This window comes from Ischnura elegans, chromosome 10 (assembly GCF_921293095.1).
Source record: "Ischnura elegans chromosome 10, ioIscEleg1.1, whole genome shotgun sequence".
Taxonomy (NCBI): Eukaryota; Metazoa; Arthropoda; class Insecta; order Odonata; family Coenagrionidae; genus Ischnura; species Ischnura elegans.
The window spans coordinates 4,863,060-4,887,665 of record NC_060255.1 but is presented as its reverse complement, the minus strand read 5'-3'; the positions used below and the strand labels follow the sequence as shown (position 1 = coordinate 4,887,665).

At 39.4% G+C, this 24,606-nt stretch overlaps 1 protein-coding gene across 1 annotated transcript; it reads right to left on the bottom strand.

Moving 5' to 3' along the window:
* Positions 1–24,606, bottom strand: LOC124167377 (hemocyte protein-glutamine gamma-glutamyltransferase-like). Its single transcript, XM_046545397.1, has 15 exons — positions 24,554–24,606; positions 22,410–22,450; positions 21,025–21,219; positions 18,707–18,825; positions 16,828–16,957; positions 15,436–15,662; positions 13,232–13,412; positions 11,072–11,326; positions 9,743–9,902; positions 8,850–8,947; positions 6,756–6,925; positions 3,884–4,007; positions 3,268–3,425; positions 495–631; positions 1–329 (listed from the first exon to the last, which is right to left on the bottom strand). The coding sequence occupies exons 2-15, from the start codon at positions 22,414–22,416 to the stop codon at positions 194–196; spliced, it is 2,097 nt and encodes a 698-aa protein (XP_046401353.1). The 5' UTR covers positions 22,417–22,450; positions 24,554–24,606; the 3' UTR covers positions 1–193.

The window sequence follows — 24,606 nt, the reverse complement described above, 5'->3', positions numbered from 1 at the left end:
TTAGTTTTCATTTAATTCTTTATTTCATTCTTAACTGATACATGTACCACATAATATAGAATTGTTATCAATTATTAGCCTACAAGCTTAATGCGTCGAAACATTGCCTTGTGGCAATTGAAAATTGACTTAATTTTGGCTTTATCTCCTATTACAATGGGAGAGTGATTTAGTTTAATTTTAAGTCGTTTTTCTAGGCTTCGATTTGAATTCTTCCGTAGAAGTCAACTGTTTCTCTGCACTTGAATGTGGCGGTTATGGTGTGTTGGCCTGACTTGGTGGGCGTGAATTCCACTCCCACGGTCACCTCTTCCTGCGGTTGGATCACCCTGAAAACAGCATTTGAAAGAAATATCAGTTACTGGTTTTAATTACGCGAAGGATGAAGGTGAAATTTAAATGGCTGTGAAATTGCATCTTTGTAAACATTGGTCATTATATGGTGCCTGCTTTCAGGTTTTTAATTCTTGAAAAATCATTTGAACTGTTCTTACCTGAAAGCCTTCTCACGGGCCACGGTAATTCCAGGTGCAAAGAAGAGGAATCTGCACATCGTTAGCGCCACATCCATAGGATTTTTGATCGTCAACCACAGTGTGTGTCTCTGGTGCAGCCGGACATGTCCAAGTGGCTGTGAAGAAAGAACAAATTCACACCATGTAATCTATACATGTAATAAATTAGTAGATACACATTTGTATGACGTGGTTGTTATCGTATAGCGTTGAGATTCTCCCGATAGTTGTTCGATCCCTTTATATGAGGTACACTATTGGCCTGTCGTATTTTGCCGTGAAAATTTCCATAGCTGAAATTCTGTCGCATAACACCTACGAGAGCTTTTAAAACAAAATGGTTCAATAGTAGGACAAGCATCACAGTGCAACGGCGCATGCGAAGGTAGAATCGGAACACTTTCCACTCCCTCGTATGGGATGCTGCATTCACTGAAGCTTAAATTTAAAATGTCGGTTCCAGATCCGATGCCTTCGGCGAAATTGGATCTGAAGTATCCGATGAAGGGCAATATCCGCGGATACTATTTGGATCCGAGGTATTCGATCCGACTATCCCGAGTACCAATCTCTCTGGCCCATCGCTAGTTGCTTAAAATGTGGTTAACTGGACACAATTTTTTTTTTCGAGGTGATGTAAAAACCTGTGCTACTTGTCTAAGGCCATACAGCCTCCTATAGGGCTGAATGATGGCCCTGAATGTCATTCAGCCCTGAGGGTGGCGTGCGAACCGTACCTCGAAACGTAGGCAGCCATGGAGGATATTACCCGTTGGAGCACCCGAGCAAACTTCACTACCAGCCTACGCCGGAAAAGCGTCTGATCTTTTACCATAACATCTTACTTGTTTTTAAATTGCAACGACAGACTATTTTTGCTTGGAATCCACCTGATGTATTCCAAGTTGAATAACAGCCAATGTGTTAGTGACTAATGCAATCAGATAGCCTCTGAAGAACCATTTTAAGTTTCACTTCTCACCAGTGATTCAACCTGAAAGGTTGGTTTCGATAGGTTAGCGTAGAACTCACCCAGAATAAGTCACAGACTTGTAAATTTCACTCATTCTGGATAGAACACCTTTCCCTGGGCCACCTTGCTCTCCGAGGATATTTATTTGGAGGTGTTCAAAGACTTCGCCCGGGATTCGAACTGGGCACCCCAGCGCTCTGATCACAGGCATTCCACGTTCCCATAATAAGCTACATTCTGCTCTAAAATATGCTGTGAAATTCCCTGATCACCTGGTAATGGCCTCTAACACTGCTCCAAAATATTACTGAGTACACTTGTTTTACTGATTTATGTTAAGCTTAGCTAGTTGCACCAAAGAAATTTCTTTACTTATCCTTATGCAATATACTCAGCAATTTCCCGTTCACGAATTTGTGTCTGGAGTAAAGTCATAGTAATATTACATCATCATGGTTTCATGGGATATTCGTAGGTAGGGAGGAGGTATCTGGAGAAGGCGACCAGGGACGCCGACTTGCAAAAAATATTGGGGGGGGGGGGCCAAACCGAGGATCTTGCCCCGGGAAATTTTATAATCAGTGAGTTTTAAGTTTTTTTTTAAGTATTTTAGAAGAGTCATGCGATCAACATTAGAACCCTGATAACTCGAATCTCGATATCTGGACGCTATGGGGAAAGTCGGCAAGCCTGACACATTTTTTCTTCACACCCATAACGAATTTTTGAGGGGGCTCGGGCCCCCTCAGGCCCCATGGAGTCGGTGCCGCTGAAGGCGACCGACCGTTTTGGCTACCCTTTTGGCTGCGTGGAATGGTAGGCAGGTAAGGGCGGAGGTAAACTCGTCGTCGGCAGCAGCTTGATCTTAAGAGAAGGTACTAAAGGGATAACGGCTTAATTAACGTCCATTCGGACGGAGGATTCTGCGGTAGTACTCCCACGAACAGCACTCGACCAAGGTTCCGGCGTATTTATAAAAAACGGCTTTCGGGATTTGAACCCAGGTCCATGGGGTGGGAAGTCAACACATTATCCAAGGCACCAACTTCACCCATTAGCCATGATACCCTTTCGAAAATTTATTTCATTACGGAAGACCAGGAGAGACTCAATCTATTTGCAAATAGAAGAATGTTAGACGATGTTTCACACTTAATTGCGTATAATCTGGCGGCCCTGGGTTCCTCGGGAAGGATAGTACCCAGGGAAGCTTGGAATTCATGGTCACGTGGCAGGATTTGTCGGTAACTGGACAGGGCAGGTCTGATGATGGTATACATGTGTAACAGCAAACAATGGAAACAACGATTTCCTTGTACTGCGCACAGGATCAGCTTATACCTCGCTCCACGACATTGATAGTTATGTGTGTTCGTACGCGCGTAGAAAAAAAAACGTCGAATAAACGCATATCCCAGGAAAAAGGCTCGCAACAAGAGACTTAATAATTAAATTAAGAATCCTTTGAGTTGTTTTCCCTTTGAGAGTGTCAAGAGGTGTGTCTACCAGACGGAATGTCCAACAACAGAAGTTGTATGTCGTGACTTAAAAAACGATGATGAGAAAACGGCGCAAATGACGCATCAAAGACGACCAGAAGTAGCACTACGGGCTTCGGAAGCATGAGATGCGCATGCGTACTAACTTTGGTAGCAATCCGTGCCGCCGCCGTATGGAACAGACAGACATCCTCCTATTCTATATGTATATGTATAGATTAACATTGATACCGGACGAATAAAAATATTATCATTATTTTGCATTGGTATTAAAGCTCACCTGGAAATTTATGGCCGGAACGTTGAATCCGGTTTTGATTTCCTTGACCCATGCATGGGCGCTATCCGTGGTTACCACTGCGTATATGTTCACATTACCGTATTCAACCAGTTTTCCAACGTAATCGCGCTGATTCAGCTGTAGGGACATGGTCAGCTCTGAAAGGGAAAGAAAAAGTGATACTGATGCATTTTCATGGCGACGGCCCACATTTCTAAGAGGTTATGAAAGTTGTAATTCGTGTGAAGAAGTAAGAAATATGAAAACATTCAGGAGGTAAAATAATTCTTATTTTCTTGGACTCTAACTTTGATTTTGGTTTGACCATATCATTGCTTCAAGAGTGTTTGCTAATGCCAGTTCCAGAATAAAATTGTTTGCTTAAAAGCGGTCACGGTAACGACTTTCCTCAGGTTAGTTTGTGCTGGAATATTCCTGTGAAGTGAGTGCCTTAAAGCGCACTTAACGTATACATTAGTTGAAAGTAAGAATCGACTGTAAGTTCCAGAATCGGCCTGCAGGTTTTTAAAGGAATGCTCGTGCTATCGTGATGGTCGGAACAGGTGGATATCCTGGGAAGGTATACCTGTTTAGCTGTCAAAGAATGGCAACTTACCCTGTCCAGGCCCCAATGTCAGAGTGTCCTCCACCTTCCCCATGTGATGACCTTTTGCTCCGTTGTAGAATATGCTGTCTGCTGATATCGATACCAGTACTACTCGTTCATTTTGGGATCTATTCTGTAAAAGAAAGTAAAACGAAAATGTAATTTAATGCCTTTTCGTAGCATTTTATTATGCTCGGGGGATTATTGTGCTGCCAAGGAATAAAATCATTTGGCCGTAAAAAAACAGCCAATCGGTGAATGCCTTTGAAGTCGGTTGTGGGGTTAGAAACCAGTGGGGCGCAACAAATAAAGCGGATTTTTTTTACACCTAGTGATCGGGTTGACAACAATCAAGTTTCAAGTTTCCATTGATACAATGAGAATGCTATAAGATTCCGTCTATATTTTGTTGATATATTCATTCAATTGCAGAGGAAATCAACTTTGCTTACTTATACTACTTTTACATATTCGACTTTCACATACTGCTTTATATCTTGTGGAGAAAACGGTTTTATGATTGTTGAATGCTATTTTGGGTTATGTACTCTTTTTGCTCTTTTGTTAATATTCATAAAATGAGGTGTAGTATGAATATCTTTAGTCCTCGGATTTTACTCTTTATATTTTCACAAGTATTAATTCCCTCACTTCCGATGAAATGAATGTCACCATAAGTACTCTCACGGATCAATATTACATCTTCAATGGTTTTTGGCGACACATTGCGAATTGGAATGTAAAAAAAAACATACTTTTCATGCCTAGGTACTAAGCGTCAGTGATCAACCATTTAACATATGATAACTATGTATTGTAAGAAAATGGGGATAGCGCTTCTTAGAGGTGATAACCACTCGTCGGAAATGTCTGTTTCGACAGCAGAGTAAGATTAAGGTGATTACAACATACTTCCCTAATGAACAGTATGCATTTTAATGTTTAGATTTCTTTACAATGCGCGTAATTTTTTGTGCTGGTTTTGTTTTAATTTTGCAGTTATATTTTGTCCCGGAGAAACATCATGGATTGACGGAGATCAAGGCCGCGCGTCACACGACGTGAGATTTTATTGACGACGGGAATGAACATCATACGTTTAAATTCATTATTAAAAATTGTTAACATATAACTGTACAAGTATTTATTCCTTAGTTCTGCAAAGCGATGTTTGACTTTCCAGTCCGAGTGACGACGAGAACGAAGAACAATGTAACTAGGAGGTACCTTACATTAAATTGAGAAATACCTCGCTATATGTGTGCTATTTCACTGAAAATATTAATAAAAATTCAGAATTCAGATTATTTGTTAGATAAATAAGTTCCCATATTTATTTACCTTCGGCTGAGCATGACATTCCCTGCGAACTTCGTCCACAATCGTATAAAGTGCATAATTTTTTTTTCAATGCGATGCAAAAACGAATGCTTTTTGGTTTACACAGTTGACATTAAAAGCATTAAAATGTGTTATTGTTTCATTTGAACACATGATTTAATGGAAATTATGAAAAGTCATAGATTATATTAAACCTGAAAGTATCTTTGTTGCTACCATTCCAATCTGCATCCACCCAATGGGCTCATGAACTACGAGCTCGTAGCTTCTCCCAGTGGTCTTGTGTTTTTATGCTCAGGTCATCTATTTCGTTGGTAAGAATATATTGTTTGTGGGTTATGTAGTAGGTTCTATTAGCCGCTTTTTGAGTAATTTCTTAGAGTCTGTTCGAGACTGTGTCATTACTCTTCCTACTTATGTGTCTAAATATATCTTGTTTAGAGTCAGCAGGAAGCCGATTATTTCAGAGCAAATTGTTTAAAATGTAAATAAAGTCTTCCTCGCTGTTTTTTTTAGAAATTCAATGCAGACGAATTGATGTCGATAGAATTATGCCAAAATTATACCTAGTAATTAATAACTAGGCATAATTAAAGCCGTCGATGATATTTTACTATTAAATTTAGCTGAATGTTGCACTAAATTATTGGTGTTATTTTAATGTTGTGTATACATTAGGTAAATATTTATTTTTTGGTGCAAAATGTAATTTTGTTTTTCAAATAGTAGTAAAAGCTGAACGTAGAGGTTTTACTCATAGGTATATGATTTGATATCAATTTCTTGTAATAAATGCGTATTTCTTGCGGAATGTAATAATTCCGTCCCCATTGGTTGAAATGATAAATTCAACAATTTTGCTACTAATAATTAATTAACATATATAAATATGAGGTATATCTATGATTTGAAGGAAAATTTAAGTGACGAATGTATTATACATTTAACAAATTTATGCATAGTTGACTTAAAATTGCGCTTGAAATTTTACTTTAACTTCAATTATTTATGTATTTATTCCGAACTTAACATAAAAGGCGATATTTCGGGTGGACGTCATGTTTAATGGTGGTTTATTTTTTGGCAAACTAAGAATAAGTTGGGAACATTTTCAATTCCATGAGGAAGGAGCGATGACAAGAGAGGAAATCAGATTGGAATCAGCTTTCCGATTTATCTAGGCGAAAAGCTACTCCGAGGTAATAATTGCGCGAAGGCTGGTCAGTCGGTATGTAATATTTATTTATACTCGAAATAACGTATACGACAATGCACTTCTTATGCAATCAATGCAGATATCATGAGGTTCACACGTCATCAACATGGCGTCGCCCGAGAAATACTTATTTGGCGCGGAATTCAAGTTGAAACTTCAAACTGCTACAGGGAAAAAAATATTCAGCGCTCAACGGTAACATTTGGTGAGAGCCTTTATTACATCCATTGCATTGTAAATGAAACATAATATTTGGTAGTGTAATCCCTTCTATTTTCGCCTGATCTTATGTTAGTGTATAATTTTGGAGTGGTCATGACAAACCTTTATCCTGAAAGGAATCAGCATTTCCCGTCCGAGTGCCACGAATGGCACTTCATTGGCCACGATGGAAAAACTGTCCTGCCAAGACTGCTTCGGGATGCCGTAGATAATCCTCGCTTTGGGATTTTTGCCCACGGCATTCATCAGGAACAATCTCTCGCTGAGGGAGCCTTGAGGAAGCAAAACGAATCAATAAGAACAGTGGCGCTTAGTGATAAAATTTCTTGGTGAATTCTGATTACTACCGTAGAGGGCCAGACACGCAGAAACACGTATCACAGTAGAGGATGAGGATTCTCCGATTGGCATCTTCGTGTACTCACCGCGCATTCATGTGGACTTACATTAAGCCTGAATCACACGATCATTTTTTATCGTCCGTTGTAGTGCCCACTCGAGCGATCTCTTTTTGTGGCCGGAAAAGTGATCGCTAGAGATGTATCACTATTTGGAATCACACGGGCATTATTTCCATCACTCTTTCCGTCACTATTCGGTGTTCTCACAGAACTAGTCGTTCATGTTTACCTATGTCGTACCTATGATTGTCAAACTTTGGCGCTGCAATCGCTCTATACGGCTATATGCGTTCTGATTGGCTGCCATACGGTTTCTGCGGCGTGCCGAGAGATGAAGAAAATGGTGGGAATCACTGGAGCCCTCGGGAAAAACAACGATCGCGCGCGACGATCGTTTCCAAGTGATCTGTGGAGTTAGCACTCGAAAGTGGGAAGAAAATGGGACTTAGTCACTCGCGTTGCTGATTGAAAAGTGACCCAAATTACTCCGAAATTTTTTTAAAATTACGGCTCTTAACCCTGATTTACGTTCGTGGTGATGTACTCTGTCGAATTCATATTTTTTTCAATTGTTTTTCTGGCGAATCCTCAATTGCAAATATTGAGTATGAATGTGTCGCTCTGCATTATGGGACATTTATGAAAACAGATTGCAATGCGTGCCAAGTGTTCACATTTGTAACTGTACACAGGACGAACTGGGGCTTGCTTTATGTAGTCCCCTTGCTGCTGAATATAAATGGAAAACAACTTTATGTACCACAACTTTTTACAACGAATTATGCATAGGCCATGTATAGGAAACTTTGGAAATGAAAAGTATATGCGAGGCACTTCCTTAAACACCCAGTATTAATCTCATTCAGTCTCAAATGTATTGGAAAATGACGAAAACTTGTTGTTTTTCCTTGCTTTCTGGTCTGTGTAATTGCCAAAGGTTTGAGGGATATCGAATGGATTCGCTTATTCCCCACGGCTATTACGTATTCTTTGGAAACTTGTTCAGAAACGAAGATTTTCGAGTGCAGACTGGAATTATGAGGAAAATCTGTCCTTTACATGGACGGAAATCCAACCCAATCCGAAAGGGATTTTTTCAAGGAAGTGGAACATGCAAATTTATAATCAGACTAAAATTCTCCTCTCGCCCTGTTAATCTGGTGGTCAACTGTCGAATATCTGTGAGTTTTGACTTCGCCTCTGCAACGGAAATGTATGTAAAACTCATAATTGGTTAACATCATGTTCATAAGTTTCTGATGTAAGTTTCCGTGGCGTCCAGTTGTAGGGCAGATTTCCTTGTTCGTCCGCGTGGGCTATAGGTCTCCTCAGGCCAGGCTGAAGTTTAGCTTGGCCTAAGGACGTTTACGGCACTGTATGTGAAACGTCGCCATCAAAATGACAACGCGGACGGATCCAGGAAATCTACCCTACTACATGTCCATAAAATTATAAATATGTCCTCAGGTTAGCATTTATGGCAAATATAAATTTCAGTTTAATAATTACTTGTGCAGTGATCTTGAAAATGGTTTATCCCAAAGTGCACACCTACCTAGGTCAGTGCTAGAAATAAATTTATTTTATGTCCTTAACTAACGTGGATATTGAAAAAATATCAAAGGTTCAATTAAATCCTGAAGCCATTAAAAATTAATAAGTACAAGTATGGGGTTTTCAAAATACGTGTACAACACATTTACAGCGTTCAACAGGGTAGGCAGTAGAAGATGCCTTATTTCGCAACTTATAACGATAGTAACATCTTTTTGTGCTGCAAATTTTAAAAGCTTACCTTCGGGGAACTTGTAATTGTGAATAACGTCCTCTACATCTGACTCACTATGAGGGTCGAATGTATGCGGTTTCTTCGTGTAGGCAGCTACTCCATACCTGAAAAGTAATCGGTTAAATTTTGTTTGCTATTCACTGTATAACTATTATCTGTTACCCAGGAAAGGGGTTATAAATTTTGTTATTGTATTCCGCCGGTGCAGTCTTTAATATCTAAATTTTAGCATAGCTCTTGGTCGCTGCTTTTCTCATACAATAATAGTAATTTTATATTATATAATTTTATAGTATATAATTCTATATTTTCTTCCGTGCATGTATACATACAGTATATCAGTTCCAGTAATGGAAGTTTGGGAAACGGTATGCACAAATATCTATTTTCGTTGCAATATAAATGATGAGTCGTTATAGTTAGTGGACAGTGTACAGAAATGTAATCTTGATAACTATGGGTTTGCCATGATATATAACAATGTTTAAAGTGACGCTAAATTCGTTTTCTCTACGGAGATGTGTAGAGATGTGTGGAATATAAGGATAGTATTATGCATGTATGTATTGGTACATGATAGCAATTGGGTACAATCGGCTATGCTTTGATAGCAAGTATGTTACCCCTTGCACAATCAACCTTCGTAAACTTATGATGAATTAAAGAACTTGCATAGATTTGTTTTCTGCGAAGGGGGCCGGAAAGCTATTGGTCCGAAATTCTATTCCCGGCATAGGAGGAGTTTTTATCCTCGTCAATGAAATGGAAACTCTACGGCGTGAATACAACATGTTCGAGATAAAGATCATTCAATGATTACTTGGAGGATATCCAATTCGGCATCCACTCCTAAAATACATAATTACCTTTCTTTAAACAAGGTTCAAGCGGCTACTCACCTGCTGGTTTCCGATTCGATCAGTCGAAACTCGCCATCGAACTCCCTCCAGCGCACCAGGTCTGCATTGGAAGCCACGACAAAAGTTTGGATATCGTAGGGAATATCAATTTCGCCCCTCTTAATGGCCTCTAGAGGGGCTGGGCCACATTGAAATAGGCCTGGAGTTCATAGAAAGAAATACAATATCTTGTGTAAAAATATAATTAAGAATAGATTAAAGTAAAATTAACCAATCGAATGATTCATTACAAAGGTATATTTAGTGAGGGTTACTCTTCCTATATCCAATTCATAAATTATTTATATTATATGTTCCTGAGATCAAGAGAATGACTTTTGCGATTATATTTCTTGACAAGTAGATTCCATAAAGATACGCCTGAAAAACTAATTTTATATTCATCGTTTTGCATTACTGTATTACTGCTATTTCTGTCTTTCTTGGATAAGGTTTTTATAAAAAATTCTTGTTGGTAGTTGAAAAAAAATACACGGAGGACTTGTTCACAGCTTTATTTATCACCCAGTTTGTGTCGCCTCTAAGTCATCATTCGTTGCAAGAAATTTTTTAACAAGGAATTAAGCAATAATATATGCTAACTATGGAAGCAGGAGAAAGAAGGGGCAAGATGAGAGAAGGCCAGGAAGCAGTATTAGCAAGATGTACGAGTACTCGAATATTCGAATCTAGTCGAGTTGTTGGTACTCAACTCGTGTGTTACGGGGAGCATTACGAATGACTATATTCTTTCTGCATGAGAATTTGAAAGGATTAAATATTGATATTTACTTATAAAATTTTGATACAATTGTGCAAATACTATTACTGAGGGTTCTTCCTAGCAGTTTTGAATTGAATCCATGAATTTTCGTTCATCTACTGATTCTGACGTAATTACCATCAACGTTCCTCATTATCTTTTCCTATTTAAATCAAACGAAGCATTCAGAATAGAAAATTTACAAGGGGATTGGAAAAATGAAAATATGTTGGTGCATGCATAGTTATATTTCCTGGTTCAAAAATTACCATACTCGACTCGACTCGAGATCAAAAATTACTACTCGCACATCCCTGCCAGTTGGTATATATCTTTTCTTGCATGATTTTAGTGATACATGTAGATCAACCACTGCGGTAAGTAGCAGAATGAATTGTTGGTGACAGCTAACCCCTGCCAAACACCATAGATGTGACGCGGAAGGTATCATGTTGATGTAGATGTAGAGTTTAGCAATGGACATGCATTTATTAGCATGATTTGGGAGCGCTGAACTGTAATTATTAGATTAGATCAATATGGTATTTTAATACTACATGTATTACCTTCGCTTTTGGATTGTGGTGTCCCATCTATGGCTTGCCATCCGCTGTAGATGTGTGGTAATTCGGGCCGGGCCATCCACACTTCGTTCCAGGCGTGGAAGGTCCATTCCTGGTCGGTGCCAGGGGCGTAAATGGGATGTTTGCCCTTGACGTTGTTTTTGTCGAAGAATTGTGATGCGGCCATGTCGTCGTCGTAGTCGTGGGGACTGGTGATCATCGTCACGTTGCGGCAGGCCAATCCCAAAGAACGACACACTTATTGGTGAACAGAAAGAGAAAATGAATTAGTGGGGTGTCATTGGGTGAGCAAACGGAATATTATAAAGTAGCCCTCGATAAAATATAAATTATATAAGGTAATTTCCTCAGTTAAATATAAAAATCCCATGCAGATCATGGTTTCCACCTTCTATCTCATTTATAATGTGGCACTACAAACACCAATGTGTTATTGCACGAAGTCTAGGTAAGTTTTTTATATTAAAAAGTGGAAATTACATTTTAAGTTTATATCTTACCATGGATATATCGCATTTTCACCACGTCAAGCCTCTAACTATTTCATAAGCAAACCAGAGATATTTAGACCTCATAGAATCATGTCGTCTAGCAACCGTGAATTTCTTTGAAAGTTGAAAAAAAAACGTCCGTTTTATTGCCTATTGAATCGGCAATGGAGACCAGATGCGAAATCGAATTGATGAAACAAATTCAGGAGGTGGAAGAGAAAGAAAAGTTACGGCGAAAAAAAAACTTCAGCCCTAATTCTTTCATTAGTCTAAACGAATCTGATTTCTTGTGGCCAATTCTTGGTCAAAATGAATGAATTTTAATTATTAAAAGTTCCGACCAACCTCTGAGGGGAAGGAAGGTATTCTGAAAATTTCTGTTTCAACCGAAGTTCAACGTAGCCCCGATAGAGACCACCGATTTCTGTTCGAATACTTACTAATAATGGATTATTTACGTTTCAATGTAATATGCGATTGAAGTTATTATTTACGTCTTAAAATTGTTTAATATCCTCTCGTTGTCTCTATTGTAGCCTTCCTAGTACATTTATGTGTCATTCCAAGTTCTGCCTAGCTAACCAGCGATAACTGATTTTTGTTCAAATATTAACTATGAAATATTTGCGCTTTTTAAATAATATGGGTTTTTATTGATAAATTAAATAATTTTTAACTGTTTAAATATTTAACCGTTGTGATTATATCTGCTAATACCCACTATTTTCTGTTTTAACCGAAGTTCAACATTGTATACCGGATGTTATCGATTTCTGTTCGATTGCAATTTATGGGTTATTTACGCTCTTAAAATATGCATGTATTTTAATAATTTATTTTGTGAGTATGTAGTTTGATACTTACCCGTTCCAAAATAGGGCTGAGGAAGAGAATGGTGAAATGCTAGTGCTATGTTATTTGGGTGTGAAACGTAGAATTTGGAAAGAAGAGATCGGGAAAGGATAAATGCTTTTCAGATGTGGGTGTGGCGAGATATTGAAGTGGGTGGATGAAGTGAGGACTGAGGAGGCGCTGGATAAAGAATTTGGGAGAAAAAAACACCATTAAGGACTGTACTAAATGGAAGGGGGAAATGGATTGGGCATATTTTGAGAGGGATAGGGATTTAAAATACTGCGGTAGAGGGAACAGTGGAAGGAAAAAAGAGAAGAAGAAGGCTGGAGATGAGTGATGCAGAGAATCAGGACACCTATCTGGGTCCTCTGAGGGTTACAACGCACCGGGGCCGGGAACCAAGTCCGAAACTTACATGCCCGCGCTGCCGGGGAGGGGTTTGGATGGGGAGGAACAAGGAAAGAGGCACCGCCGCGATAGGAGCCCGACGACGCCTCTGGGATAGGGATAGGGTTGGAAGGGAGGGACGGGGTACACCCTCGCCGCTATAGAAGCGACGAGTGCCCACTAAATGGCGAAATCCGGCATCAGCCATAAATGTGCCAACGGTTTTGGAGGATTATTATATTAAGAAGAGAAACCCATCGATCAACTCGTTGGATAGATGACCGATGCAGTGAGAAGAAGCTAGAGTGAAACTGAAGGGACGGAGTGCCATGACAAGAGTGGGGTGGGGACGACTTTGGTGTTTGGAATCTGACAGTGGAGGGAAGAAAAGCAGCTGATGATGACTTACCCGTTGTCACTATGGCTGCAAACACCCAGCACTGTCCGTATTGCACCGGTGCGTCATCATCCAAGTACTTCCTTAGAATATCCAGACTGGAGGTCCACTCCTTCGGCTCAATGGTGCCGGGCTCGAAGACTTCCTTCCAAGCTCCTTCTAGGACTCCTTTTGGGTTTTCCTTTCCATTGGCCTTGGATGAAAAAAATGTAGTGTTGTCACGTTTGATTCGTTGGAGAATTTTTTTTGTTTTCCAATGAATTTATGAATGGTGGTGGCTTAGTGGAATTCAATGAAAAGTGAACCTTGTGAGGCTACACTCCAGAAGGCTGTGAAGCTGTGACTCTGCTGTCGGTGCAGAAAATTTGAGCGCATTCCATCTAGGACACGAGCAACTGAAAACGAAAGTGTCGCACAAAAAATGGACTGCACCGTAATTTTCTTGGCTCAATTGTGCATCGTTTTGGGATTGTTATTATTACAATATTCTACCGATTATGGTAGGTTTCCATGGTGTACTAAAAAAGTGATTTGTGAGCCTCCCTTTCCTTCCAGCGCTGCCTTCTTCAATTCACTGTTAGTCCTACTCCCTTTCAATCTATCTAAAAATCCTATTATTTTCATTCCCCTCCCTCGTTTCCCTAGCATTCTACCCTCTAATACCATTTTCAACATCTCCTATCCGCTAAGTACTCCTCCCATCTATACATTTTGTCTCCTCTGTACCGCATCTAAAAGCTGTCTCTCCTCGCCAACCATCAAATTCAAAATATGAAACGCATGTTTGCCCTGGTAAGATAAATATCGTTGCCTTTATGGTGTAATTTGCAACTTAACTTAACAAGAGCTGATTCCATTTTTTGTCAAATGATATCGAAAAAGAACGGGCGGCTAGAGTTTTGCTTTTGGTAGATACCGTTGTAAACTGCGTCTCCACGGCGTCACGGGTATGAAACGGCATGGCGTGTTAGGTTTTAATTGCATCGATATATGTTGTGCTGCCCGAAGTGAGTATTTTTCGCAGTCGATCTTCTCCCGCTAATTGTTATAAACAATTGAAAAGTCGTGACGAAGCGGAAACACCGTATTATATATAATCGCTTATTAATTACCGTAATATCACTGATAGTTAATTAATTATCAACGATACCAAGGTTGTACTTTTCCACGCACCAGTTCATTTTTTTCCAGCAGTGCACAAAATAGATAGCAGCTCCATATATGCATAAGACATGTGATTGAAATTTATGTCATGTATGCCAATTTTGTATGTCTTAATAGTACTAAAATTAGTGTACATTAAAATTACTTTAGTCTTCGCTTAACACCCTCAAAAATGGCCTCCTTTTTGCAACCCTGATAAAAATACTAAAATGAGGTTTTAAAAGTAGCGTATGGTAAAAAATAACGCAGAGGTGAAAAAGTAAAATTTTGCTATCATTAGGCCCTCTTTTACCCTTATAGGTTAATTATTCTTCTCCAAAATCCAGTGCGCATAATTTCTTCGCCGTCAGTGCGGACTTCTTGTATTCGCTGTCCCTCAATCAAGGCTGGAATTTGGGAAGGCAATCGGGGTCGGGGTTCCGATATAATAATACGCCTTACCCTATGTTACGGGGGAGTTATAGCAATAGTTTTGCAGGTTTCAAGGGGGGATACTCTCGTATAGCCCCAATGACGAACGTATTCTGTACTAAACTGTTATCAGAAAAAGGGAGACAACCCATTTACTCTACAGTGATTTATCTACTTATACCCATTCTATCGGCAATCAAACTTACAGTAATTAGACATAATTAACTTCGCTTCAAAATCTATCTTCAATTTAAATATAAATTCAAAAATCCATATAGATAGTATCATTGTAACCGATTGGCGCTTATATGTAAGCATCACCTTGACCTGGCGTGTGTGTATTCAACAATTAGGAAAATGTTTTCTGAAAGAAAACCTTATCGATTAGACAAGTAGTTCCTCTAAAAATACTACAATGCCGCCAAATTCTTTGGATTTCAAGAACTTCACTATTACTACCCAAGTGAAAATTTAATATTATTATCAAAGATCCAACAGTTGGGTTGCCTGCCTACACTGTTCACAAAACATTGAGTGTTAAAGGGTGGAAATGAAACGTTATGAAGGTAACTTGAGGGAAATTTTCTCTTCAACATTCACCAATCGAATTGTGTTAATGCGGGGTCAAAGTAATGCCTTACCATGTGTGTCACCGCTCGGGCCAGTTTGACCGGATCCTTGAATTCGTGTGCCATCAGTCCGCTGTAGTACAGCATCTTGATTGAGGCAGTAAGTGCCACTTCATCGAATTGACCGTATATCCATGGATCACCCACCACATTCTCCCCTTTCTTCTGGTAGACCTTGCCAATGTCCTTGTACACATACTCATCTAGAAGTTTCTGATTTTGCATGGAAACTTGATCGGCTGAAACGAAAGAAATGATTAAGTTTGCCGAACAGGATTCTCCTCGCTATGGCGTGCACGACAGTCAACAATCGGATGGGTGGCCAATCATTTGCTTCGCTGAATGCTTATGCTGGGCTGTATGCGGGTTGCATGATTAAACTGGTATCTGGTAGACCGTTGCATCGGAAATTCATGTATGTCTTGACATTAGCCGAGAAGTTCGTTTCGTTCGCATAATGCTAAAATTTGTGGTCATCGTTGGGTCTTCACGGAATCGGCCGTAGTCGTTATGGCTATGTCTCCGTAGGAGTTTCTTTTGCGCTTGGTTGTTCGAAAAAAAATTAAATTTATAGGCCCCCGGCAGCAGTAGTGATTACTATCCGATTTTGTGCTTAAATACTGATCTGAGATCCTGATTTAAGACCGCAACTTTTAATAGTTGAGAAAAAGTTGTTGTGTATTATTTTTAGGTTAATTTACCCTTCTTGTATTTACAGAAGATAAAAAATATCCGCAGAGAAATAAAATACATTTGTTTCCATGGAAATTGATCTAGAGAATTTTGCCATGATCATTATTGAAGGTTAAAGTCGATGACTTTTGGTTTGGAAAATTCATTCAAACAGTTTTATTTCAGTTCATTGACAGTTTACATCTCTATGTCTCTCTTACCATATCAAAAAGTATAGTTAATGGTGTACTTCTCCAAAAAATAAGAATTGTAGGCGTTTTGATATGGATAGACTCGCTGAAAGTCCACAAAACTTACCATTTTTGGCTTCCTATAACTTTGTTGTTAGACGTCGTAATGTTCTTCGGATTGGGATTTTTTCTCTACTCACTAAGGACATTGAAAGTGTCAACTTTGGAAGGAATCAGTGCAGGTTGGTACGTTTGGTGTAGAAACATTTTGTCCAATATAGATTTATTTATTATGTATATAATGGAAAGGGTTGTAAACAGAAGCTTGAAAGCAAGAATGATATTTTTACTTCGGAAATTCGCGTAACGACGTTTGGGTTAGATAGTCGTTTTAAATGGGATAAATTATTGAACCTGAGATGATCCGCCTCACTAAATATTCAATATAGTACGGAATGCAATAATACAGTACTTTATTTCTCAGAAATATTTCCGGCGGTCGGTAATTGTAATGGATTTAGAGTGCGAGTGTAGGTCTTACCTGAGTTCCATGGGTGGAATAATAAGTATACCCCTCCTGGATAATCATGCGTGTGCTGCAATGCTCCCTGATGCCATGTTAGGAATTTGACGTACCATAAGCCAATGAGTGTATCGGACGGGGTCTGAACCTGGACAAAAGATGGACGAAATAAAAATTGTAATACTTTGTAGTGCCTATGTAGTAATATCGTTAGCGAAAACGCGTTATACACCAGTGGAATCAAAGTTACCGCACTGTGTCAATATTTCTAATATTGTCTGCATTAAATTAGTAACGGTAGGCGCAGTCGCTCTCATGGCCTCAAAGTCATATTTGTAATGGTCCAATTCTTGCTTTTCTCGCGTCAAAATCTGAAAATTTCTCTTGTTACACGCTGGGTAAGGATTTCCTTATATTTTTTTCAACGTTTCGATGGGTAAAAGTTTCCTCGTTCTCCGCAACGTTGGAAGGAAATATAGAAGTGTTCTCCCGGTTTAAAACCAGAGAAATCTTCGGTGAAATGCTTGCTTTGCTTTAGTTGGCAGTTTTTCAAGCTTTTGGTGATATTAGAGAAAGGGAACGCGAGGAAGTGAACAAAAAATATTGCGGATTGTAATTATAGAAAAGGTTAGGCTTGGACGTACTTAAGCAGTTAGTTTGGGAAATAATGAATGAATAATGAATTTATTTTTATCATGTAAGAAGTTGGGGATTTCTTGAAAGGATAACTTTGACTTATACCGCTTCTTTTTTAGATCACGTGACTTGGGTTTCTATGAATAATAAGCTGAACTAAGAATTCATGCAAGACGCTAAGAAACCCTCAAATGGAATACCCTTCAGTTAATGAGTTAGTGAATTTTGTGAGAAATTGGGGCTGAAATTGAATTAATTGAAACCATGCATCCCAAGGCTGCAGGTATGAGTGTAACGATATATTCTGAGCGTCATAGTGTTGATTGAAGTGGAGTATGAATAGTCGTTTTATATTGCTCGGTGAGACATATTTAAGTGGATGTTTGTTGATTTGCCGTTTCTGGCCTGCCAATTTTCACAGATTTTCACGTTTTTCCGGTTTCAGTACCAACCGTGACGTAATAATGAGACTTTTCTATCCTTGTGACTTATGACGACAAATAATTTTGCCATTTCTTCTCTGAAATCGACAGGGGAAGAACCAAACAACGGATAATTTACTCCAGAAATGAAATAAAATAAAAGGTGATAATACACGTCGCGTACTACAGTGACTTTCGTGGGGAGCAATGGTGGGGAATTGGGGAACGGTATACAACCATCAAGACGAAATGGGCAAGCAAGTGCCACTTCGTCCTTTTATTGTGAATACTCATCAAAACTGACATCCCTAAAAATATGGCATCTTGACAGAAAAAAAGTAACTGAGCAAATGAGCATAAAACTGCCGCAATTCAGCTGTAACGAAGATCATCATGATCATTAGTCAACAATCCTGAGATTGGTTTGACGCAACTCTCCATTTCTCTCTCCTATCCGCTAACCTTTTCATAGCAAAGTATTTATTCTCTTTTACATCCTTTACAATATTTATAACCTTTTACAACCTGGCCTATGTAACGGCAATATTCATCATTGGTGATACCTCTTTACCCTAAGATATGGTCACTCTGACCGTGAAATATAACCATCCTTCAATTTTATTATTTTATGTCAAAATTTCAAAACTTTGAAACAAGAAAGCGATCATTAGTTATTAATCGCTTTGAAGGAAGCAATCGTAATGTTGGCACTCGTTAGCAGTAGCTTTGCAGAGTATCACGATTCCCACCGAGAAGACAATGGCTCTGCGAACCACCCTAATTACCCCCCCCCCCCGTGTCCTTGACCAGAAATTTGGTGCACATCAGGAAGTACCTACCTCAACCACTATGTGGTGTCCGTGTCTCTCTTTCGTCATAGCCTTCCAGCGCGAGTTTGTGTCGTCGAGGATGACTTCGACTTGTGTGCCGTCTTCTCTGTTGGGAACTCTCGCTTTGTCTGGAAAGGGAAAACATTTTTCTCCAAATACTCTTAAACTTTATTATAACAAGAAATAGTATCGAGGTACCAAATACTCAGTTTACGCTAAACACGCGTTCGATGTGACATTCTCGTGCAAAATTGATAAATGTTTTAATGAGACCATTGTGTTGAATAAGCAATGAGCACAGTGTCAGCAACGGCACTTGACAGGGAGGTCTCAGGGAAAATCTTCAAGCTGTCTGAGGAAAATTGATTTAAATCTCTGTCTTTATTGTCGTTAACCTAAGTGGATTGGTCCATAGTCAACGTTCCCCAGCATTGCTTAAAAGATTATTTGTGTTCATTTTGCATACATTTAATTGACTTTTCTATGATTTTGATCAGCGTGTTTACGTTTATTTTCAATTATCTTTCTCGGCTCTCTTAAAGCCATATTACTTTAACCCGTTAACGCCTGGCGGTACCGAATGGTACCGGCTGGTAGTGCAGTGCTAAATGTTACTTTTTTGTCATTCATCGTAATTTATTAGGGTTTTTGATAGTTTCGAATTGATAATAATATTTTAAATAACATTTTTCCGAAGCGTTTGGCATTTTTAAGCCGTAATTAACGCATTTACAGCCGTTTGAAATTTGTGAATTATCAACTAGCCCAAATAAACGGAATTTTTAGACCAAGCATTTCGATTTTCTTAACTTACGCCTTATGTACTGTAAATAAAGAGGTTTTATTATGAAATTATGGTTGTTATAACATGTACATCTCATATAAAGTATGGTTATTCGATGTGAGCCTAATATTTGGGATGTAATGGTGCAAAAAATTTTAACTGTACCACATGGTACCGCTATAAGTGGTAACTTACCATAAGGCGTAATTATTAATGGTAAAAGAATAAATGTTGTACCTAATGACTCCGAATTTCATTGATATTTAGATACATTATCACCACAAAAATCGCAGAAACTTTTTAATTCAGGCGTTGCCGGGTTAAGAGAGTGTTAGACAAAAATCGGATTTATCAGGGAAGATTCTGAGAAAGACCAGTCTTTTTCTCAATCTCACCAGTGAATAATAACAATGTATTATCTTGCGAAAACCCTCTGCCTTCACAAGAAGTGGGATTTCTAAAGTGGCCGATATTTCAACAGATGTCTTGACTATCATCTTAAGGGCGTGATCTCAATTCTGTGTCAGAATTCTCTCAGACTCTGGGAATCTCTCAGAATTCTCTAAAAAAAAAGAAAACTGTTCTTAAAGCGGTAGGGTCGTGAAGATCAGTTAGTCGATATAGCATACCATAACAATGGCCATTGCTCTTTTCACGATCATCGAAATATGATCCTGAAATTTAAATTTGTCATCTAAGATCACACCTAGGTCGCAGTGTGAGGTTACAAGAGGGATAGGCTTATTTAAAAGGCTGTAAGAGTGTTTCAGGGGATTGTTTTTTAAAGTGAATGTCATGATCGCCGATTTAGAGGGATTGACCCGCATCAGCCAAGTAGAGCACCACTCGGAGATAAAATTGAGTGCAGATTGAAGGGAATGTGAGTCGGTGGGGCGATCCACCTTTTTGAAAATCTTGCAATCGTCCGCGTACAGCAGAAAATTGCAGCCAAAAGGGCTAATGCCATCAGTAATATCGTCTTAAGAAGAGTGCGAATAGGAGGGGACCAAGGACGCTTCCCTGCGGTACACCAGATTTAACTCGTAAGTATGAGGATGAGATGCCGTCAATCAATACCCGTAGGTAACTTGAACTGAGGAAGCTGTTGATCAGAGATAGAAACTTTGAATGTATATTGCAATGGTGTTTAAGTTTATGTATTAGTAATGTATGGTTAACGGTGTAGAAGGCTTTGGAGAAGTCTACGTAGCAAACATCGAGCTGTGAGTTAGACTCGAAAGAGTTGGTAATATGGTGGTGCAGTACCGCAAGGTTAGAGAGACACGACCCGCCGGGAAGGAAACCATGCTGATGGGGGGAAATGTAGGGAAGGGAGAAGTGAAGAAGACGACTATGAATGATTCTCTAAAAAATAATGGACAGTAAAGGTAGAATGGAAATCGGACGATAATTTTCAATGATTCCTTTGGGGCCAGATTTTAAAATTGGTGTGACATTTGCCCTCTTCCATTGTTCCGGGAATTAGATTGTTACTGGGGTATAAGATTGTTAAGCAAAGGAGTTTTGGACGAGCAATACTCACAGTGATCGAAGACGATGCTAAGTCCATGAGTGGTTGGATCGTAGATCCCGTCCTGGAAGTTTATTTGTAGCGTGAAGCTTCGTCCGCGACGAAGAACAGGGCTTGGGTTAGACTGGTGAACTAGCTCGTAGCGACTTGTTACATGCTCCGCGGCGTTCTGAACGATACGGAAATCCACGCTACTAACCTTCAAACCTGGAAGAAAGGGTTGATGTCGTCATCAGTTTGGTAATCCATGTGCAAAGAATATTCAAAGGATATTATGTTAGTTTCCTCCTGCAAATTAATTTGTACATATCTGGGCCGCATTATCGTTGGCGTACTTATGATGATTCAACCGATGTGTTGAAATGAATGGTAGATAGGTAGAATTGAGGTTCGTCGACTGCAAGGTCTTTTTGCACCGCTACCCGATCATTTTATTAAAAATATATTACAGTTGTAGAATAATAATATGGGTACTGTACACTTTAAATGCATAAAATGGGCAGTAATTTTCTATTTTTATTGAAAAGACTTATTTCCTTGAGAAATAATGGTATTATTTAAATTAGTAGGGTGGTCTCTCAGAAGGGGTTCAAGGTCTTTCCATACATTAAACCGCCTTCGCGCGTCACGGTGTATGTCAAAAACTGTCTGAAAAATAAAAGGGCACCAGCACTCATCACACTGTGGTGCTTGGTTCTCTTCGGTAAAGAGAAAGGCTTGAGTCGAAAGGGAAAGGGGGTGCCTTGCCTTAAATCGAGTGATTACTACATCATCCCTTCGATTGTTCCTGGCGGAGGAGGGCCACGCTGACGTCATCGCCTTGATGTCACGGAGTTCGTTATTGTTGGATTGAATAGGTGGGGGTAGGGCTCAAGCCGAAGTTATCCACAAACGTGTGAAGTTCACACGATCAGAGTTGGGGGATAATTTCATTTGTATTCTCTGGGCCGCCCCGCACTTCGAGGCCGTTTATCTGGGGGCGTTTGAAGGTTTCTCCCGAAATACGAACCCGAGACCCTTCGGTCCGTAGCCCGACACTGGGGCCACTACAACCTGCCCTGTGGATGATGAACGAGAATTTCATCGAAACGTCGGCAGAAATGGAGTGCCTCACACGGTGGAAAGCCTGAGAGACATTCTTGATTTAAATTTTAGAACTGCGAGTATACGGTTAGTAAAAAAGTTACGCCTGTACATTATAGACCGTGGAGTATTCATCCACACTTTGCCCACGTCAATGGTTTTTAATATTTTGAATGCCGTTACGATATTGCCCCATTTATGAATACTTTCGCAATGAAGTAAATAGAATTTTTTTCAGGAAGCTACCATTAGCGAATGTGTACGTTTTTACAATCTTTAATATTTCAATGGGAAATTTTTTAATGCAATCTTACCTGCCATTTTCTCCTCTTTTTTCAGTGGTCGTGAGGTTTACCTGAAATATATGAATAAAATTTTAATAAATACCCATTCTTACTTATGTTCAAGTGAGCCTTCTCAATAACTATAATAACCCAACTCTTAATAGGCATTTGATATCGCATATATGTATAACTATGTGGAAAATACTCAATCACCCAGGTTGCCAGAAGCGAACATATGATACAATTTGGCGGAGGAACAAAGAGATACAAGGTCCGTGGTTTGATTCCCGTTCGAGATAAAATCTGTTTCATGCGTTTCCGGCCATTATTTCATTTCCGCGCCACCAACTTCTTATGTTTGTGTTTTGTCTCCTTGTTTCTCCATTTGTTTGCATTTATTTTTAAACGGATTCGAATTTATTCGCTTGTCGCATATCTATCAATCTATATGCATCTATCCCCGTCCTGATTAAATCGGTAAATACGAACAAACTAAAGATTGCTCGATATGAATGCAGTGGGGTTATTTTTCTGTCCTACTTCCGTTAGTTGAACGTCTCTTTCTTTCGCTAAAGATTACCGTATGTGATCATACTTGTTTGGTGTCTTTCCAGGTTATATGTTGCTACTTCAATGTAATGCTCAGCGCACTTTTATTCGCGTTTTTTATCATACATTTGGCACGTAAAAACTTGGTGTTCGTCCTTCCACATGTGTTGATATTGTGCTATGCGCTGGGGAAATTGAATACGGTTTATGAAAATACATAATTGAAAGAATGATTGTTAAATTGTACATTTTTTACTTGAGATTGATGTATTTACCGGTACTTTTACTGATAGAGAGGTGTAATAGTAAGTAGCTGCTGAAGAAAATATAATTTATTATTTTTTCATTTTAGCTCTCCCGACATTAGACCCACGCACGAATCCAGCGAAAAGTTATTCACTTCACGGCCTTTGTTAGAATGCTCTGCCATGCTTTACCACTTACAAGAAGATTTCGTGAAAGTGATTTAGCCTAGCGATAGCGTACCGCTTTATAGTTTTGAAAGACCAAGGTTCGAGACACGGAGGTAGTAATTTTTTTCCACATTTAGTAACTTTTCGGCTCTTTTCCATATAATTCTAACCGGCTTCTCCGTACAATGACTTATTGTTAGAAAAATTAAGAGACCTGTAATTTTCCATTTCACGACTATTATCTTTCGAGCGCCTATATCACGCCTATCTTTCGAGCTGCTTTCCGAGAAAAAGCGACGGTTTTTAACCCTTTCGCCGATAAGTTGATGATGTCACAAGTCCTCTCCGACCTTTCACCTCGTGTCCGCGAACTAATCGGTCTTGTTCATGAGCATCGTGTGGTTTGTTGTCGTTACATTCGGCCGATAGGTTCCTTTCTTCTCTCTGAACGATATGGGATGAATTTCTCATGACATCAACAACTTACAAAAAGAGGGCGGCAGCTTTATATTTTTCTTTCTTTAAACTTACGAGAGAATGGCTGAATGTGTAAGATTTAATTCTTTAAAAAACTTATCCTTCGATTCCGTCTACAGAGTTCATCTATCGTACTGCGATTTTGGTTCCAGTGAAAGATTAGGTCAGTGAAGAGGGATGACGTATTAAAGTGGTTTCTGGTATGTTAAAAATATGTCCAAGTTAGAGGTGGACTAACATCACCGACCCGTGAGCGTTTAAGCGGCTTTTAGTTCCAAATACTTAGACGGAGATAAGTAAAGGTAACTCTTCAGTTTGGTTTCATTCATGGAGATTAGTAGTAATGCATAGTAGTTTTTGGAGGAGGCGACCGACAGCTGCAGTCATTTGCGCCATAGTGATAAGTATGGAAGGAAGGGTGGAGAGAAACCCGGCGTCGGTATTAGCCTGCTCTAAACAAAAGGCGCCAAGGGGACCACGCCTTAACGTCCCATCCGACGGACGGAGTGTTGCACATGAAATGTCCTCCTCATAACATTCAAGCAGGGATCGGGCAGCCTGAAAATTCCCTGTCACCGCCGGGATTGGAACCCGAGTCCACGGGGTGGGAATCGGGAATTTGTCCCAAGCGAGTCGGTGGCAAAGTAATCGGAATCTACGGTAGTGGCCTTGTAGAATTTTTTACCTGTTTTATAATACTTGTAGCAATGACTAAAAGTTCTACTGACAACTTACCTGAAGAGTGATCCTTCTGAGGAATAGAGGCGTGCGATCAGCTGGCTGTCTAC